This window comes from Lentinula edodes, assembly GCF_021015755.1.
Source record: "Lentinula edodes strain Le(Bin) 0899 ss11 chromosome Unknown C8R40scaffold_5, whole genome shotgun sequence".
Lineage (NCBI taxonomy): Eukaryota > Fungi > Basidiomycota > Agaricomycetes > Agaricales > Omphalotaceae > Lentinula > Lentinula edodes.
Genome location: NW_025764311.1, coordinates 517,475 through 534,201, shown reverse-complemented (window position 1 = coordinate 534,201; position 16,727 = coordinate 517,475). Strand labels below are relative to the sequence as shown.

Sequence of the window (16,727 nt, the reverse complement as noted above, 5' to 3'; positions counted from 1 at the left end):
TCCTCTCATCGTACCTTGATAAATATTACTCTCACATTATATTCAAGTTGAAAGCTTTCAACTGCATGCTTAGGCACTATTTGTGACTCTGAACTATTGTTTCTGGTCAAAATAAACAAGTGTAGGCATAAAATTTTTTTGCTGATCCCAAATGGCGCCTGTTCCTGATTGGTTGTGTTATACCCAATTGCACCATAAATCAGCGTAAATCTGTTGTTCCTCTGCTCAGAAATATTGAATTTTCAGGGTTCAAACAGCTTATATTGCCACAAGTAAGTCTTTAGAGTAGAATCAACATGCTTTACAGGATATAGCATACAAAAATGTTCACAAAAACAGTTTAATCACAAAATTTCCAAATCGGGGGGTGTGGATTTGATTTGCGCGTCACTGTATCTGACCTGTGTATGACCCAAAGGCTTTGAGGATAATTTTGAGGATAAGCAGGGCAAGGTATTTATCTTTAATATGGCACCATTTTGACCAGATGAGCTTCAAATTTATAGTGCTTCACATTCCAAGTCAAGCCATGCAATTGGCAGGAGGCTAGTTTGCTGAAGATAGACTATGAATATTTAGTAGAGATGATTCATTACAGTAGCAGCAAGATAGTATGATAAATGATTACTTCGACTGATTGCGCACGAAAAAATCCACCACAAGAATCCGCCCGCTCCAAATCATTTCATGTTCCATGAGTCATTTTTAGGTCATGCGAGAAATGTTGATCATTGTTTGGTCTTTTTTTTGCCACGTCGTCAACTTTGTTCAAACATTCAACATTCAACGCTCAACACTCAGTACTCAATGCTCAACGCTGGCCCTTTTCAATGGTCAACATTTAACACTACGAGGATCATTTAAATTAGGACGTAACCTGCAACTAACTCAATGTTCAACTTGTCTATTGAAGATACAAAATATTCAAGGCTCGGACTGCATCATCCCCCCTCAACCTCAACCTTTAAGTTACGAAATTCACTCCAACCTCAAGAATGACATCAAGCTGAACAAGCCCTCTATGCCGCCATTAACTCTGCAAAACTGCCTCAACTGCCTACTTCAACACCACATGCTTCGGGTACATCAAAACATCCCCTTCCCAAGATTCACCAAGCGATTTTTTGTTTTTTTTTCACCCGTCCAATTAATTGGTTCCCAGGTCAGTGTGTCTTAAATTTTAAGTTTCATTCTCAGATACATGCTTTATTGTGTTGCACCTTTGTATGTAGATACTAAGTAATGATTCAGTCCAATAAAAGATTTGAAAAATTTGGAAAAGAGCAGGAAAATGAACATTCCGAGTACTGCAGTGGGCCTTGATTATGTAAATGAGTTGATGCCCAGCCTCAATATTTTGAACCCAGGTTTCAAGTGATGCCGGGGTTAGGATTACGGAAACTGTACTGAGCACTAATTTAATCAGGCTCAGCATCAATTATCGCTGGGTTAAACCTGGTTGAATAGAACTGCACGCCTGTGTATGTGTCACCCGGCCGGTAGAGCTCAAGCAAGTTCCGCACATGTCACCTGATCGGCGTGACATGACCTTCAAAAATTAATAGCAGCCGTTCATCGACATATATAGAAAATTGGTTTACAAGGAAAGTTTTGCTAGAGGGATCCAAAACTTTCTGCGCGAACCGATTTCGAGAAGGCAGATTTATGAGACTGCTATTAATTTTTTCGTGGATCAAAATAGCAGTGGGTCACAGTTACCTGACGTGTGCGGATCTTGCTTGAGCTCTACCTTACAGAGATGAGGATGAAAACGACCGTTTGAACTCTAAATTTAGAAGAAGCGGAAAACCAGGAGGATTATAAATGATAATTGGCTCAGGACCGTTATCATTTATGGGTAACACCGAAGCTACTTTCCTCTACCTACTAGCACTCACCCTTAATCACCTCTACACCTTCGATGACTCAACTGTTCATCTCGTCGTATGAAAGGAGGAGGCGAAACTGAAATTCAGACGCGGTTATCCGAAGATTGAGGAAAATTTCGAGTGCAAAGAGGTACATAGTAGCCTGTAACAAGCTTGAGAATTATTCACGGCACCGTGACCTTAGTTTGCGAATACAGCGAACCTTCCAGACACTTGTTTTGTAAACCATGTCGCATTATAAGGAGAACAACGAAAGTGTATATAACTACAAACCGACTCGGAGGGTAGAACAGTCACGCGTTCCATTCTTTACAGATTTTCCGCAATTTCACGAACATAGGAGCAATCCATCCGGAACCCTTGTAGGAATCCTTGATGTCACCCCATTCAGAGTGCGCCAATGCCTCCCGATCCCACCCTGCTTTTACAAGCGTGTCCGCCAAGTCAGGCATGGCTTTCATTTTAGGTCCAGCCAAGAAGGTTTCAACACACTGACGCAATTGCGCCACCCCTGGCTCTTCCAACTCTTCCGAAGCTTCGAACTCTACACTCTCTTCCGCTGGTTCTTGGTGCTTCAAGCTATCTGTGTCCTCGGGATCTCCTCGACCGTCTTTAAACCCATCCCTGTAGTCCAATTCATGCTGACTCGACGCACGTTTAGGTTTGTCTATACAGAAAGCTTTCAAAAAGGTTTCCGCAAAGAACAACACGCTTGGGAACTCACAACCTGTGTTGTTATTGTAGTAGCCCTCCCGATCTTCCACTGCGAGGTGAGTTTATCATGTGCGTAGATTTGCTATAATCAAAGGGAATGTTTGACATACTATATGGTCCATACGCTGGCTCAGGATAGCTTGATCGAGGGTTGGATTGAGGATAGATTGGCTCTGGCGGATAATTTCGTCGTCCGCTGTAGTTGTAGACTAAGATATGGAAAGAGAAAAAATCAGATAAATAGTAAAACCTTGAAACTAGAACGATACTACTTCGTTCGTCGAATGTGGTGTTGTTAGTTGCTCCCTTATGATCATCTACATTAATCAGTCCGATTGAAGATAAAAATCTTATAACTCAGTGAACTTACTGTGTGTAGCTGATCCGCTATAATTAGTGGACCCCTTATAATCATCTATCAAGATTGAATCCATATTATTATCAGCTGGAAAGGTTTTCATGACTTACTATGCATCGCATTTCCATTATAGTTGGTTGAGCCACTATAATTGTTGTTGAAGTCGCTCTTTTGCGAATGATCATTGTTGACTGTGTGATTTATGTCCCCGGAAGCGTTTTGGAATGCTCCACCGTTTATGTCGAAGTTATGAGCACCTGCAAAAAACGCACCGGATACCGTGGACTTGGGGTCCTCAGACTGCAGCGGCGCCGCTCCTGGACGCCGCTGAGAGCTTTCGCGATACGGTCGTGGTGAAGGGCCATTATATGGCGGGGGGGATTTGGTTTTATCTTCGTTCCATTTCTGCGACATCGTTCCCAAAGATGGAGCGTACTATATGCCAGAGCAAGAAGGTGTAGGAGCACAGGTGACTGCCATGAACATTAAAAGTCTTTCTGCCACCACACGAGGAGTGATTCCCATAGATAGATAGACGCCAACTATTGACCGGGGATCCGATAGGGAATCGAATTATGACAAGCTTCGCGGAACATGTGGGCAGATATTAAGAACCTCCATTCTGCGTTTCTCCCCAACTTGGTTCGACATCCGAATCAGAATTATGCGCCCAAAATCAAAGGTCGACGTTTTTGGAGGGAACGGACCAACGGCAACACGTGCTATAGCACGCCTGAGATACAGTTCAAGATTCATGTTGAGGCTTTACATCGCGGTGTCAGTACTGCTTCTCATGTATCATATGTAAGTCAATTACTCACCAACATGCAACCTCAGATACCTTCGAAACTGTAACTAGAAGAACAATACGGATAATTCTCCATGATCAACTCGAACGTAGGCCTAAGGCAGTCTAAGGCAGTCTCCTCCGAGAGGTTGTCGTTATCGCAGAATATCGAGGTTTCTTGTTTAACGCAATCTCACAGAGGGTTGGTCATCAGCCTAATTTGAACGAACGCTTCATGTCTCAATGGTTGGTATCTGTAGGCTGGCGGGTAGAATACATGTACAGGTAACATAGGTACAAAACGAGACTTCGAAGAAACAATACAACGGGAATAGGTGTACACAATAAAATACATTTCTATTTCACGAACTAGATTTTGGAACCACCTGCAAGCCCACTTCACCAACCCAACTGCCATTCTGCGTGTCGATAATTCGAACATCCCAGTCCCCAACATCTGCAATCGAAGGGAGTCCATATAGTTCTATTTTCCCTTTATTGGGCCTCAGATCGAATTCCATCCAATCAGGTGTGTTATCTCCCGAGATCAACCTTGCTTCAAGTTTCTTAGCTGATCCAACCGATATGAGTACTTCAAACCGTTCATCTGCCCGTATAATAAGCCTGTTTACCCCACTACGGTCATGATCTGGCGCGTCTAGTGAGTACGTGGATTGTAGATGCGTAGAAACTGTGTATGAAGAGCCAGGACGAACGTCAGACATCAGATAAGAGTCTCCGCCCAAGGCGGTAACGTAACGGATTCCCATTGAAAGTTCATCCCCTGTGCCCGTGGTCGGAATGGCATCTTCACCCGTCCAGATCTTGGCCTTCTGACTAGTGACTCTAGCGCTGAGAATAGAGCCACTGGTAGACCCGTCAGTGCCTGACGACGACGTGACCAGCTTCGGAGGAGGGACACGCATAGCACTGGTGACTTGCTTCAAACGTGGTCGAGATTGTGTAGCATCGGGCATGGAAGGGTGGCGAGTAGCAGTCTGGACCACGGCTTCATTCGCATGAGTTCTGATGGAATCCAAAGAGTGGGCCGAATCAGTGGACAGCTGACGCGTCAAATCCGCAAAATGAACGCTTGCAGGGGTCTGAATTCCTGACATAAACGATGTGCAAATAGAGAGAAGATATCAAGAGACATACCGAGACATTCCCAGTGCTGGGAGCTACGAAGGGATCGGTCGCATTTGCATTCGCACGAGGAATTTGCCCTTCTTGAGCATTGAGTAAGATGGGTTTACCGATGATACCTCTCCTGATGGGTGTACTTTTCTTGCTAGATTGAGTGCCGAGCTTGTCGCTCACGTTCCGAACAGTTTCACGTATCCGATTCATGAAATCAACTTTCTTCATTACACCTGGACTTTGATACTTGCTTCCAGCAGCGCTCGAAGGTGACATAAATTCCTGTGTGTAACTTCGTTTCGAAGGATCCAAGCCCAAGCCAATATTACCATAGTTCCGAGGCGATCGCAGAAGCTCCATCCCTGGACGCCGCTTCTCCGTAGGGAGAGTGGATTCGTGATTCCATCCAGCGTGGGACTTCTCTGCAACTAGACCGTACCACCTTTGGTCACTTTCAGACAGATTTCGTTGACATTGCTCGGTAGCCAGTACGGGATCCTGCACTCGCAAGCATCGACGAACTGAGGCTAAGAACGTGCCCAATGCAGAGAGGCCACCTACGATCCCGAAAGCAATGCTGATGCCGAGGATAAGTTTCTTGTGAGCAGAAAACGATAGAGATCCCGGATGATGCGGGGTTCCCGAACTTTTCTTGAAAGAGTCTGTCATAGGAAGGGTGGCATGAGACGTCGAATGTGTTACATGAGAGTAAGCAGCAATGGTAACAGAAATATTTGATACTTGGCAATCTCCAGTAACAGTGCCTTCCACAACGAGTGAAGTTGAATTGAAGGTCAAGCAGGAAGCTGCAGATGAGGGTTCGACGGCAATGGACATATTGACATCAGCAGGCTTTTCTCCGGTAACATTTGAGAGGTATGGATGAATATCGAACGATGCTAGTCCAGTTTCAGGGATCGTATAGGCCGGAAAAGTCCCGGTCGTGAAAAACGAAGGTTCGATAGCCAGTGGAAGAATGGTTCGAATCGTTTGGTTGAAGGTCGTAGTAAGCGTGACAGGAAGATGTGGCCCTGTGGAGGAGTTGAAGTCCTGACCCACGGTGCTTCCCGTCAGGAGCCGAGATGCACCGTCCCATTGAAGCCAGCCACAAGAAGACGTATCGATGGAGAGGTCTAATATATCACTGGGATTTATCGCTTCTCCGTCTACTAGAACGCCAGCAAGATCACCATTGGAACCAAAATTGAGGGTAAAATTAGCGTCTCTCGTGATGTTGACGATAGGAAGTGAATTCGAATCCATGGAGAGTTCGTGATCAGCGATGACCATGTCGAAAGGAAGAGAGCCATCCGAGTAAGCGCCAGAAACTATTCCGATAAGTTCAAGGTGGAAGGTTGCAGTAGAGCCTACTTCTTCAAGCAGAGGGGCTGTACCGCCCAGCGTGTCAGGCCCCTGAGTGAATTCCATTTTGTACGGGATGGGTGATTTATCGCTTTGTAACACAGTGTAATGGGCGTTATCTTGAGAATTCATGAAAGTTTCGCTTGAGAAGCCGACACTAAAAGACCATTTATGAGGAACACGGATGGTCGGATTGCCAGTATAGATTGCAGAGTTGTTTGAAACGGTGAACACAGATGACAACGAAGGATTGCCTTCGTAGAACTGGGCTGAGATAGGTTGATTGAGAGTGAGTGCTGGACTGGTAGTGATAAGGATGTTGCATTTAGTAGAATTAGAAGCATCGCCGATATGCGCAGTAATTGTTATTTCGGGTTCTCCTTGATCTGCTTGGGAAGGAGTTCCTGAGAACGTTCTAGTCACAGCATTGAAGGATAACCAGTCTGGCAAGGGCGATACAGTATGCGTTGGCGGAGTAGAGTCCGAAGCATAATCAAATGTATTGTTGGAAAAAGTCCAGCTGTAAGGTTGACCGACATGGGCAACAGGAGGATATTGCTTATCGAGCGGAATTTGCACTGAAAGGCTAGCAGAGAGAGGAATCAAGGCCGAAGCCAAGAAAAACGAAAGAAAGTGCGATAGCATAGCAGCCCAAGCACGGCGAGCACGAGTTCCACTCTGCTGCGTGTCGCCCAGCGAGCTTTGACTTTGAAAATAAAGATGGAAGATGGAGGTGACTTCAGAGTTCGATAAATTACAAATACGTACACACCGTCCAATCTCTAAGAGTCCGGTTCTTTCGGCCGGAGTAAGCCAAAAAAGTTTCTCACAAATTATTTCCTTCGAAAAAAACTATCTAGAAGAGGATGAACACAGAGAAAAGTATAGTACGGTAGGTGTTGATTCTGGAAAGCAGTAACATAAAGCGATGACAAACAAGCATGTTATCCGGTATATGTAGATGGGAGACTCGTAAAACGTTAAGAATTATGCACCTGGAACAAATGCACTCAGACCCGCCGCTTGTATTTTCGCCGGGTCCTGTGCGTTCACTACACCAATCAGCTGGATCAATTCTGCCCGGATATCGTCTCCAACCTGATCAGGACCATTAGGATCCAGAACGACGGCAAACACTCGAAGCAATTGATCCATATATGGACCAAGAACTGCACCGTTTGTCTGCACCAGATGGAAAATAGCCCGGAAAACAGGTCGGTTTTCTAGATAGTCATTCTTTAGGGGTAGTGCTTCCACGAAGACAGGAAGAACTTGGTCTAGAGGAACAGCGGCTGTATTGCGAACGATAAGACGGGCAACAGCACCTGCAGCATTGTCTTTCGCGTTGAGTTTTGACGCGGGCGAATCCGACGTGACAACGAAGAGCGGTCTAAGGGCACCGAGGAGATGTAGGTATTGAGGAGATAGATCAACTTCCGAATATTCGGTAAGCAGACCAACAGCGAATGCGGCGTTGCTCAGCACTTCGGCATCCGTGTCACTAAGAGCCTGATAGAACAGCTCCAGTAGAGGTTCTGTTGAAGGACTAACGGCGTTCTTCATGCCCGCGATGATTTCTGCGAGACAGCCGATAGCGGAAGAGCGGTCGCTAAGGGAGCGATTCTTTTTCTAGAATATAGGTAATGTTCAACATCATTGGTAATACGGAGTTTGCTCATCACATACGTAGTATTTGGCGATTAGAGGGAAGAAACGTCCGAACGCAGGGGCGAAGTCCCCTCCCAAGGCATTTGCTAAAGCAGCCACGAGATCACCAGCGGAGGAGACAAGGACTGAATCGTATTCTGCCTGGGCTTCGGGTGCTTCCTCTTCTTCATCTTGATCTGGGTCCTGCTGGCAAAACGCTTTTTGTTCAAGGATTTGGATAGCGATGCCACAGATTGGCTCCAATTCTGAAAGTACCGTTACAACGAGGTAAGCAAAGCATCGCGAGATGACCTGACTCACGTCCTTCAACAAACGCAGGACCAATTTTGTTAATGGTCTCTGCTAGGTGAACGCAGAGAGCAGACACAACAGACCTAGATCAGGAACAGTCAGGACAACAGCTCGAGAAAAGTGATCGGTACGAATCAGAATCAAAAAAAAATTGTCTCATTCGCGTTTAGCGTCGAAGTGAGCTGAGTTATAATTTTCATCACAAGAAGCAGGCATTGCCAAGGTCGAAGCAATAACTTACTTGTTGTCTTCAGTTTCATACATCTCCATAAGAGCAGGAAGAACATGTCCAATGAGATCTTTTACGGTCGGTGCAAGGGGAACAGTCTATGACACGGATGGTGAGCATAGACATCATCAAAGCGGTAGAAGGCATACTACTGTAGCACCAGCTTCCCAATCTTGATGATCGCTCAAGTCATAGAATGTCCGGACAATCTCAAGAAGAGAGTCGAGCGCACTTTTCCTGATTCCCTCGTAGTAATGGGCCAAAAGCTTGACGAGTTCCAGCGTACATTGTTCAACATACGGCAAAAAGTGAGCCTGGGTAGCATTGAACAACATCCCAATTGTATCGGCGGCAATCTCCTTTTCTACAGCAATAGCACTGTTGACATCGAGCAATTTGTCGAGATCGACATCTTCCAACTCCTCGGTTGGTAAACCGTTGACATCCGCCTCGTCAGACACAGGTATAGCATTAGATGCAGACAAGCCAGAATTGAATGCTGAGTTAGGATCTGAAGTAGTGACTGAGAGTAATCGGACTTAGTGCCATTACTTAAAAGTTGCAATGTGAAATTTACCTTCTTCGGTTCCTTCATCCTGGGTACAGCTAGCGATAAGAGGGGGAACGACCTGGGGAAGATATCCGGCGAATTCATCACCGAACACGCGGGCCATAACTCCAAAAAACAGGAAGCTACACTCTCTCAAACGAGCACTTCCCATCTCAATACCCTCGAATGCTTGGGTCATCATGGTAGGGAAGTAAGGTCTGAAGTGATCTTTGCCAACAGCCTCAGCAAAGGTACCAACCGCATCCATAGTGATACCACGAAGCTCGATTTCTTCTCCCTCGCCAGTAAGGACGAGGAAATGTTGAAGGCGTTGCATGGTGGGCTCGAAATACGGGATAAATTTCTCCTTGGAAGCATGAGCAGCGCTTCCGATCGCGCCAGTAACAACAGATTTGACAGGAATAGGCGCAGTCTCCAGCAGCCCAGAGAGGCGCTCCATGATGAGCTGCAGGTACTGGTCAATGACATCGGCAAGGATCTCGAGGAGAGCATCCAGAGCCGTGCACGCCGATCTTTGTGTAGCAGAATCATTAATTAAGTTCATGATTGCCTGTACGAATATTAGTGAGATTCGGGGTTACAAAATTGGGCAAACGCACGGGTATGAGCACAGTGTGCTTGGCAACACACTCCTCTTCAAGCCACTCACAGAAGCAGCTGACAGCAATGCAAGTAGCTTTTCTGACGGAAGCATCGATATCTTGGAGACCGGCCTCAATAATAGGCCAGACCTCACCCATCAACGGGGTCATAAACTCGCTGCAACCTTCAACGGCGATGCCAAGAGCAAGCATAGCACCTCGACGCTGGGCGGGGTCCTGAGAAGAGAAATATTGAACGATAAGGGTGCGAAGGGCCGGAAAGACCTGCATAGGGGGCAGGTTGGTCGCTAAACCGTCGATGATACGTAGAGCAGACTGGTCAAGATAATCAGTAAAATAGGATGAGTGTAAGCATCGATAGTGACATACTCGAGAGGGAGCATCTTCATCAACGTCTTCGGGTTCTTCTTCAGTGGTGAGAGGCATCAAATGCTCAAGAATTGAAGGTGCAAGACCGAAGCTTTGCAATTTAGACTTTTTACTGGATCGCGCAACATATGTTGAGATTTGATCCAAACCGCCAAGTGAGTGTGAACCGACGTACTATTGAACAGTCCAATTTAGAGCATTCAAAGCGAGAATTCTGAGTTCGCCATCATAAGCGCGATTTCCACCACAGCGAAGCAGGAATTCAACGAGATCGGGTATAATTTTACTGAGCAGGGGCACTTCCTGCAAGATTTCGTTAAGTAAATGATAACATAGAGTTGAAAAAGGTGAACCAACTAATATGAGGAGAGTCTCAAGAACGTCGAAAAGATTGCGTGCACCAGCCTCATTACTGGATTCGACACATTGCCCAATGACCTGAATCATTCCAGGTAACAGGGCTTGAAATTGGGCCTGCGGAAATGATGAATATTCAAATCGAAGACTGATGCATAGAGATTTCACCAAATATGCCTTCTCGTCAGCATCGATAAATTGTGCGATGACACCCATGGCCCTACATCACATATCAACAGATGGTCGACAGACACAAAAGCAATCAAAGCTCACCGAGCAGTGGTAATGCGAACTTCAAGACTATCGGGGTCCGCCAACGTCTGTGAAAACAATTGAAACAACGAAGTAAGCTGATCTTGGAAACCTTCAACGATGTTCTCAAGAGCAGTGTACAGCATAAACATGCCAACTTCACGATGTGAGGCGTTAGGTGAGGTGCAAGTTTGCTGAAGGAAGGGAAGGAGTTGAGGCCAGGTTCCCATTGGAACCTCGATGGCGGCGATGGCAGCTACCACACGCGCGGCGGAGTGGCGGACAGGATTACTGAGAGATGTTATATCAATTCAAGTCGATAAGAGCTCCGATAAAGGTACCTCGACTCTCCGAGAATTAATTCCGGAAATTTGGTTTTGATCTGCTCGCGCTCATCTTGCGATATCAGCGTCCATAAATTACCACTATTGTAAGCTACACGTTTCCTCAGTTCGACCGCCGCCAACTGACGAATCTGCAAGCAGGATATATGTCGGTTGAGGATGTATATATGGAATAGATGAAGAGATCGCGTACAGCTTGATCGGGGGAGCTGGTAATAATACTTGCAAGAGCAGATATGCATGCTGGATTTTTGTAATAGTCTTGATTCAATTGTGCAGTGGCCTTGTGGTGGATCGAGATTAAGCAAAGGTAGCAAATGATGATAGTAAATGTCATACAGCTTTGAGGACAACGGTGTCATTAGAGGTGGTCTGAACAAGCAGATTATGAAGCCCCTGCACAAAATTAGGCTGCATATCTATGTTAGCAAGGTGCAACGCGGAGATCGCATAATAACGCCATCTTACATCCATTTTATTAACGGAGAAAAGGAATAGGAATGGGAAGAAGTCGTGAAAAAAGATGATCTACAAATTTTCGAAAATTTGCTCAGCCACGCGGAGTTTAAAATTGCACGTGCGCAGTAAGCGGCAATCAAATTTATCGAACAGTCCCAACCTTTTCACTTCCCATCTCTTACGTCAGACCTTCTTTCCGTGCACCGAACTTAACATAGCTGAGCGGTCATCTTGCTTAAGGCTTGACCATAAGTTTCTATACTTTACTTGGTTGGACTCCATTGTTACTCTATTCCAATCGACCTCCATTCTCATTGACCTCTGATGCACTCAAATAATTTCATGTGCTGCATTTGATTTAGCAATTGCAACCGTGAATGCTGCTCGCTGTCGCCTTCTCTCTGAGTATAAACTATAAAGTCACGTTATGTTCTGTTACGAGATGTGACCTGCATTGTCTTTCTCGTCGTTCTCAATTGCACTTCTGAGATACGCTGGTATTGACACTATGCCTATCAAAAGTTTGAACTATGCATGGCGCCGATTCTTCCTCTATCATCATCTTCGTCGTTGGTGATTAGTACTGTCTCCCAAGCCCTCGTATCTAATGTTATAGCAGTAACCTAACACTACAGTAACACGATTCAATATGCGTATACCGACTTTTTTAGGGGCTCGAATCGCGATCAGGTGACCAGGAGCCATCATGTGAACAATCTTAAATGAATTCAGTTGCCACCCGGCTGGTGAATCCTATGAACCCTTCAGAAACTACCATCGATAGTGACAAGAGGTGAAAGTTACCTTCTAGAGGTACAAGATGTAGGACTCTCTCAGTTTTTGAGAGCCCAGTTTTCGGGCTTTTCATATCCTCATCGCGCTGCACGCATGGCAAAAACCAGTTCTAAAAGGGTTCACAGGAGGTTACTGCAGAAAGCTGGGCTAGCGACTCTAGTTGACTGAGGCCTTGAAAGTTGAAAGATGATAGCAACTTATTGCAAAACTAGAGGCGGGTCGAGAAAAACGTGAAGCTGATGGCCGGCCTCTGCCGGGATGCGGCAATACTGCCATTGTCGGCTCATATTCAATTTTCGATAATGAATCTGTCACGGCCGGCCATCAGCTCTGCGTTTTTCCCGACCCACCTCTATAGTGGGTGACTTCCCGCTGCAATTATTCTGCAGTTAACTATTAACGGTATTTGATGCGACGTACGGACTGTTGATGGGACCCTCGCTTACACCAAAAACCAGTTTACAACAGGGTAGGGAGGCCGTTGTAAGTTGGTTTTGATGCAGTTTTTGCGAAGCCGCTGTCCGGCCATCTTCGCTTAGGTTCGCTTATATTGGTGGCACAAATTAATTGTCTGGTGTCCTGCAAATAATTCCTACGGGAAGTCATCCAGTTTTGCAATTTGCAAAAAGAGTATGTAGCGCCCAAGGATGCTAATTGTGGATTCCACGCCATTTTTCTCTGATCCTAGAAATGTTTGATCATGAAGATCCGTTTGCGTACTGTCAGGTACTGTCTCTGTCCCCCAGAATGTATTGCAGAAGGCTGGCCACGTTTCTTTGCACCGGGTGAATAAAGGTGAAAATCATTCTAAATGATTGCGGTGCATTTGATTCCAAAAAAGTGCTCATTTAGGTCCTTCGAGGAATTCCTTTGTCCATTTCCAGTTCGTTCCTGCTGCTGGTCGATGATTCAACAATCCTAGTGCAATCCATATCTGTGCGCCCTTCCTGCCGTTCCGCTTTCCTGTATATGGCTCAGACGCTCAAGCATAACTCAGCTTGTAAATCCGATACATTTCCGGAGGCCAACACTGACTGGGCGCAATCTTAGTCCTTGTTGACGCGTCAAGTGACAATCCATCGACAGTCATACAAATATCGACAATCATTGACACTCTGACAGCGGCAGCTCCCGTGCTGTCCTGGATTCTCGGGGAAGTACCTGGAGGCACCCAGCCAATTTACAGAAAGGAAAACAGATGCTTGTGGGATTATGAAGGACTGTTCGAAGACCGCACTTCTTCCCTTCGGCATCACGAACCAATGAGAAGCAGGCTCTAGCGTTCCTTTCTTTTTATATAGCTATCATCAGCTTCATCCATACTCTTTCCCCGACGTCCATTGTCACAGTACTGGCCAGGTAGACCCTGGCGAATCATGAAGTCGACGATCGTACAGCATATTTCGGCAGCGCAACAGCAGTATGTCCTGTTTTCTCCACCCAAGAATGATTGACCTCTTAGCATTTTAAATAGACAATTAGAAGATTACTTTCACCTGTTCTCAATAAGTGAGTATATACTTCTATTATTTGAAGTGTTTATTAACGGAATGTATAGCGTTTCTCTATTGGGACCATTTGATTACTTTTCGTGCGTAGGCTTCCTTCCTCAAAACACACAAGATTTATTCAATAACTATCTGCAGCGGATGAAGTTCAATATCTGTGGAAACGTTCGATGGGCTGGAGTACAGCGCTCTTCTTTTTCAACCGCTATTTTGCTGCATTGGGGAATATTGTTGTAACTGTGTCACTCTTCTCGAGCGGCCTGACAGAATCGGTTGGTATCTTATCCTCTTCCGAGTCTGAAACCTGGATTTGACTCGTATAACGGTAGAGGTATGGTGAAAATTTGCAAGCCGAGCTACCGCAACCGATAACGCTTCAATCAGCTGCCGACCATTTCATCTATTTCGCGAACTCCTCCTTGTGTTGACCCAAGTCATTGTTTGCAGTAAGAGAGTTCATCGGTTCCCCCGACAACTTTGATGTGCAACGGATCTGTTCAGTTCTTCTCACCATCCGGATATATGCCCTTTACCACTGTAGCAGGCGTATGCTCATATACATGCTTGTTACTGGATTCACATTAGGCGGGCTATCCATTGTGAGCCTGATCTATATGCTTACCAAGTATATCTCGAACATTGTGATCCAGTTTGCGATATTTTTTGGTCAATCAAGCCAATCGGTATTGACCCCCACCGGATGTCACACTCAACTGACACTAATAACGTGCGTAGAACCTTGCGCTTCTCGTATTCCGAGGCCCTCTGACGCTGTTATGCTTAGATCCATTCGTACGTCTAGCTATTAAAATTCCGAGGCCCTGCTCGCCTCGACTGATTGATCATTCTTTGATAGAAGTCGCCGCTGCTTGGGAGGCCCTTTTCTTGTACGATTCAATGTTGTTCGTCATGACCCTTCACAAAGCCTACAAAACTCGCTACGAACTACGACAAGAGCGGCTGCGAATACCCCTTGTTGTCATCATTCTCCGCGACGGTAGGTAATATTTTGAGGTCCTTTTTGATCGTCATTGCCAAAATCAGTAACGTCTTTTTTTACGCTACTAGGATCGATTTATTTTGGGTATGTCGGGCTGCCATGGCTCTCTGGGAAAAGTCGTTGAATGTCTTTCACAAGTGTCATGGCTCTTGCCAATCTCATCAACATATCCACGTTCTATGTACGAGACCAAATTATCTCTCTTTCTTCAGAATTTTCTGACGTTCACTGCATAGTATCCTGATGTAGGTCTTGCATATATTCTCGAATTGCAAAGATATCTCGCCGAAGCTAAGTACGCACAGCCCTTCCTCCGAGGCGCTTTGTGCACGTTTGCCAGTAGGTATGTCTCTCCGGGCCCTAGCTTATGTAGCCGGTACAGATATGCTGAGAAAACAATTCTGTCATTTCTCAGCATGTCCGTTACGATAATGTCCAGGCTGATGCTCAACCTGCATCAGATTTCAGAAACAGGGTTATACACCTCACATATAACAACATGTCAATTAGGCACTTACAGCGCATTTGTAGCCTCACCTCCCGATTCAGCAAACCAGATTACATTCGACGGTGGGTAGGAACAATATTCGTGAGATCTCGCACAATGCAATTTATCAGGGAATCTTTCATGTGTATGATAGGGATAATTAGGATACTTGTAGTGATCTGAAATTTATTTTGTACGGTTTGACAATCTAGTGCGGTCGCTCCATGGATGATATTGTTCCGAAATAAGCCCTCATATACGCCGATCGCTGAACGCCTGTCTTATATCCCCCATAGTAACCCAGTCCAGATATTTCTCGCATAGCAAACTTCTTCGCATGAATAGCCTGAAAAACGTCAACATTCATCTGCCTTGCAGGGGTTGGTATACATATGGCAGCCCTGTTAACCTTTGTGAAATAGCGCTGTGAGTTTCGATGGATGTATGGGGAGGGACATTTTCTGTAAGAGATTTGACTCCCTGAGGATTGGCTTTGATGGAAATTTGGATGCGACTGGGAGACAGTTTGAGAACAGGTATCGTTGAGTGACCAAGTAGAAGAGATGCAATTCAGAAGAGGGCTTGAGGGGTGAACGAAATCTTCGCAGAACGCCGGAATGGAAAGATGATGTTGTTTGACAGGAAGAGGCACGACCTTACGGTGTAAGGAATATAGAAGGGACGATGGGAGGGGCATAGAGGAAGAAGTCACCGCATTTATCAAAGGTACAAAAGGCGCACCACACTCGAAGGAGAGTCCCGAAATCATTTTAGCGAGTGACCCAGAAGGTAAAGATTCCTCGCTGTTCAAGTTTCCTTCTTGGAAGAGTTTCCGCGAGTATTCGAACTACATCCGGTGGCAATGATTGAATTGAGGACGTAGGAAGGAAGATGATGATCGTACATTTGACTTCTCGACATCAAGATCCTGCTTAACTTGTTTTTGGTACTTCCATCGGTTCACAACAGGTGCGAAATGGCAGACCAAGAACAGCGAACCAAACAGCGCAAACGTTGCTAGGGCGACATAGAGAATGAGGTTCGGGTGAGGCATATAGAGCAAAATTGAGATATTAGGATAAAAAACGAGTGTGATGTGAAAGATTGTTAGAATAGTAGTAACTAGGAGGGCGTGAACCGTGAAGGTTATAGTTCAAGGATGTCTGAAGCTTGAAGAGGCGCTCGGAACGAAGGTTGGGCGCTCGTTGGGCATCGTTGCCCAACGACGCCGATGACTACGAGGACCAATGCCACCACCCACCAGAGTTTCCTGCATTATTACCTTTGAATATAGGTGCTTTGCCAACATATGGTAGTATTCAAGTAGCAAAAAAGTGTCACAAATGTACAAATGTGGATTTCCCACTGCCAGCCACTGCCAGTCTACATATTTACTACTATCAGACTACTACATACTGTCGTTGAGTATAACACGTGAAGAACATCGGCAGAAACTAGATGTACAAGATGCAGATTTTGTAGGCTTGCGGACACCATATGTTACCTGCAGTACAAAGTTATGCATACGTTTATAACAGCCGTAAT

At 45.4% G+C, this 16,727-nt stretch overlaps 5 protein-coding genes across 5 annotated transcripts; 1 reads left to right on the top strand and 4 right to left on the bottom strand.

The window, feature by feature from the left end:
• Window positions 1-2,182: 2,182 nt before the first annotated feature.
• Window positions 2,183-3,375, bottom strand: C8R40DRAFT_1158881 (uncharacterized protein; the record flags this gene model as incomplete). Its single annotated transcript, XM_046229791.1, has 5 exons — window positions 2,183-2,556; window positions 2,614-2,646; window positions 2,714-2,920; window positions 2,974-3,018; window positions 3,072-3,375. The coding sequence occupies 5 exons, from the start codon at window positions 3,373-3,375 to the stop codon at window positions 2,183-2,185; spliced, it is 963 nt and encodes a 320-aa protein (XP_046090053.1).
• A 747-nt stretch (window positions 3,376-4,122) lies between these two features.
• On the bottom strand, window positions 4,123-6,853 carry C8R40DRAFT_1025603 (uncharacterized protein; the record flags this gene model as incomplete). The annotated part of the gene is given in 2 exon segments (XM_046223073.1): window positions 4,123-4,851; window positions 4,871-6,853. Coding segments are annotated over 2 exon segments (2,712 nt in total), but the record flags the coding sequence as incomplete, so codon positions are not given.
• A 384-nt stretch (window positions 6,854-7,237) lies between these two features.
• On the bottom strand, window positions 7,238-11,350 carry C8R40DRAFT_1036790 (armadillo-type protein; the record flags this gene model as incomplete). Its single annotated transcript, XM_046223612.1, has 15 exons — window positions 7,238-7,879; window positions 7,937-8,163; window positions 8,219-8,292; window positions 8,451-8,536; window positions 8,588-8,976; window positions 9,016-9,559; window positions 9,609-9,926; window positions 9,981-10,092; window positions 10,156-10,283; window positions 10,338-10,454; window positions 10,506-10,557; window positions 10,611-10,880; window positions 10,931-11,064; window positions 11,127-11,216; window positions 11,273-11,350. The coding sequence occupies 15 exons, from the start codon at window positions 11,348-11,350 to the stop codon at window positions 7,238-7,240; spliced, it is 3,261 nt and encodes a 1,086-aa protein (XP_046090051.1).
• Window positions 11,351-13,641: 2,291 nt separating this feature from the next.
• C8R40DRAFT_1037192 (uncharacterized protein) lies at window positions 13,642-15,273 on the top strand (the record flags this gene model as incomplete). The annotated part of the gene is made up of 10 exons (XM_046223643.1): window positions 13,642-13,696; window positions 13,746-13,778; window positions 13,834-13,936; window positions 14,047-14,141; window positions 14,197-14,294; window positions 14,346-14,445; window positions 14,555-14,696; window positions 14,834-14,876; window positions 14,992-15,038; window positions 15,111-15,273. Coding segments are annotated over 10 exons (879 nt in total), but the record flags the coding sequence as incomplete, so codon positions are not given.
• On the bottom strand, window positions 15,016-16,723 carry C8R40DRAFT_1088128 (uncharacterized protein). The gene is made up of 2 exons (XM_046227395.1): window positions 16,087-16,723; window positions 15,016-16,029 (listed from the first exon to the last, which is right to left on the bottom strand). Exons 1-2 carry the CDS (start codon window positions 16,234-16,236, stop codon window positions 15,391-15,393), a joined length of 789 nt encoding a protein of 262 aa, XP_046090049.1. The 5' UTR covers window positions 16,237-16,723; the 3' UTR covers window positions 15,016-15,390.
• Between the last annotated feature and the right edge of the window lie 4 nt (window positions 16,724-16,727).

Bases quoted from the DNA above. Each gene is read 5' to 3' on its own strand.
- C8R40DRAFT_1088128 (XM_046227395.1), bottom strand. From the start codon at position 16,236: ATGCCTCACCCGAACCTCATTCTCTATGTCGCCCTAGCAACGTTTGCG. The intron at 16,030-16,086 runs GTACGATCATCA...CACCGGATGTAG, and splicing joins TTGATGTCGAGAAGTCAAAT to TTCGAATACTCGCGGAAACT.